The 2,845-nt window shown below is 47.6% G+C and overlaps 1 protein-coding gene across 1 annotated transcript in view; it reads right to left on the bottom strand.

Moving 5' to 3' along the window:
* Positions 1-2,845, bottom strand: part of ZNF236 (zinc finger protein 236) — a gene marked incomplete at its 5' end in the record, with an annotated part of 114,904 nt that overhangs the window by 3,289 nt on the left and 108,770 nt on the right. The window contains one exon of the mRNA XM_008578795.1: positions 469-645. Coding sequence (XP_008577017.1) covers positions 469-645 — 177 coding nt within the window. The remainder of the gene's footprint in view (positions 1-468; positions 646-2,845) is intronic.

Raw genomic sequence — 2,845 nt, 5'->3', positions numbered from 1 at the left:
TGTGCGTGTGTGTGTGTGTGTGTGTGTGTGTGTGTGTGTGAGGTGGAGAGGGGGGGACCCCCCAGCGGGGGCTGTGCGTGCGTGTGTGTGTGTGAGGTGGAGAGAGGGGGGCCGCCCGGCGGGGGGGTGTGCCTCCGTGTGTGTGTGTGTGTGTGTGTGTGTGTGTGTGTGTGTGTGTGTGTGTGTGAGAGGGGGGGGGGGGGGGGGTGTGTGTGTGTGTGTGTGTGTGTGTGTGTGTGTGTGTGTGTGTGTCTCTCTCTCTCTCCTCTCTCTCTCCAATATACTAACTGCTAAAGGAACAAAGCACAGGCTTCTGATCCTGACTCTGCGCCTTCCTGAAGGCACCACCTACTGGCCTCCCCAAACCCTGTTTTCTTCCTCCACACGACTGAGGCTGCCCCCACACAGGCACGAGCACCGTGCAAAATGCCTGGCGCCACGGCCATCTCACACGTGGGCGCTCCTCACCCGTGTAGCTGTGCGCCCGCTTCATGTGCAGCTTCATGTTGCTCTTCTGCGTGAAGCCCATGACACAGTAGTCGCACTTGTAGGGCCGCTCCCCCGTGTGCTTCTTCATGTGCACCTGCAGCGCACTCTTCTGGTTGAAGGCTTTCTCACAGAGCGTGCAGTGGAACGGCCGCTCCCCTGCACAGAAGCAGCCACGCATCAGTGCCTCCCTGGGGTTCCATCAGACAGGCATGCATGAAAAAAACTCATTCTGAGGAAGTACACGGTTTTTAAAAAGACCACAGTGACACTCTTCTTGCTGCCACCACTCAGATTGCTAATTAACAGGACTCCAGCAAAGCCATTCCATGTTGAGACATAAAATAAAACAAAAGCTGCTGAAAGTCATAGAAGCTTCCAGAAATAAAAGCAGATAAGAAGGCACTTAATAAAAAGTACGTTACTTTTTTAAAAAAATGTTATTTAATTGCTTTCAAGTTAAAAGAGAAACCGAAAAGTGGAAGGACAGATGCCAAGATGTCTGCTGGGAGCTGCCCAGAGAACTCCGCAGTGCAAGCCGTGCCCCAATCTCCTGGCATCCTTGCCTGATAAGACCACAACAGTCCTGCATCCACCTCCTGTTGGTGACCCCTCTCCCCTCACACGCTCACCTACTTTCAAGTCTCAAGGACTGGCACGTATTTCCCCCCTTTGCCTAGAAGGTTCTTTCCCACCCACTCTTCTTGGCCACCTCTCACTGTTGTGCCAGGTTCCCCTGCAAAGCCTCCTGGACTGCTTATTAGCACAGAGGCCTCATGCTACCGTCTATCCTCACAGGCTGCAATGATACGTTACGGTTAGGTCTATACTTCTATTTAGTGTCCATGACAAATGAGGTTTACCTCAGCAAGCCTATGCAGTCCCAAAAATGGCCCTAAGGCATCGTGCCTGAATCCTCAGGACTGTGACTATATGATGTCGTGCCTCTGATTATGTTACACTACATGACACAAAGGAGGTGCTGTAATTAATGTGACTAATCAGTTGGCTTTGGGTGAGATGAATGAGGAGTGTCCGTCTGGTCTCTGGGGCCCCTGTAATCACATGAGCTCACTGAAAGCAGACTTTCCCTGGCTAGAAGCAGTCCTACAGCCATGAGGACCTGCTGTGGCAGCACCCTGGGTGAGCATGGAAGCGGATTCCTCCCCACCTCTGGTCCAAAGCCCAGTGGGCTGATGTCTTAGCTCCAGCCTGCAAGACCCCAGCAGAGACCAGCCAAGCCCCCTGACTTCTACCTGATTTACTAAGATGATAAATGGAGCTGTCTGAAGCTGCTAAATTTGTGGTGATCTGTAACAGAACAAAAGAAAACTAATACCACTCCCCACTCCTTGCATCTTTTTAAATCTCAGCCAATTCAGTATGATTTAAAAGACAGTTACAAATTGTTTAACAAGTCCCCAAAGCCCTGAGATCTTAGACGAGGCCGATCAGAGAAGCAAGAGAGACTAGGAGAAAAGCAAACTTTTAGCCCCAAGAAACCAGAACTCACCGCCCAGTGCAAGAGAAAAGGACTAAGAAGCTTCAAAGGAAAAAAAAAAAAAAAAAGCAAATAGGAAACATGAGGGACTTGAGCTCTGACTGGAGCCAGACACATTCACATCCCCACAGGATGAGGAGCGTGGAGAACGGCTCATCCCGTCAACGTCCTCCAAGTCCACAAAGAAGAATGTAGAAAAGCCTTAACCAACTTTTCCACCACAAAGATTAAAACATGACAAAATGCTATCCACCAACGAAAATAAAATGGCATAAGATAATGGAGTAATTAAAAAATATGCTATCAAGTTGAGTGTTTTCCTATCAAAACATCTTTCAAAATGTTGCTCAAGGTTAAAAATCAGTCTTCGTGATCTGCAAAACCACAGAAGACATAGTATATCAGATATTATTGCCATTATCATCTTGAATTACAAATAATAAAGCAGAGAAACTCAGAAACAAGATTCCGAATTTTTTAAAAATCAAATGAAAATATTAAAATTTTAAATGGGTCACAGTTTGATTACTTTCTCAAGCAAATACTTGAAAAACTGAAATGAAAAGATTAACATTAAAACCAGAGACAAGTATTATTAAAATACTAAGTCTTTAGAAATATGGGCCGAGCCCGTGGCGCACTCGGGAGAGTGTGGCGCTGGGAGCGCAGCGACGCTCCCGCCGCGGGTTCGGATCCTATATAGGAATGGCCGGTGCGCTCACAGGCTGAGCGTGGTGTGGGCAACACCACACCAAGGGTTGAGATCCCCTTATCGGTCACGAAAAAGACAAAAAAAAAAAAGAAAAAAGAAAATACTACTGCTTAGTCATTATGTTATGCTAACGTATGTCTCTTTGA

This window comes from Galeopterus variegatus, unplaced genomic scaffold (genome assembly GCF_000696425.1).
Source record: "Galeopterus variegatus unplaced genomic scaffold, G_variegatus-3.0.2 Scaffold1759, whole genome shotgun sequence".
Classification (NCBI taxonomy): Eukaryota; Metazoa; Chordata; class Mammalia; order Dermoptera; family Cynocephalidae; genus Galeopterus; species Galeopterus variegatus.
Note: the sequence above shows the minus strand (reverse complement) of the source record. Positions and strands in the feature narration are given on the sequence as shown.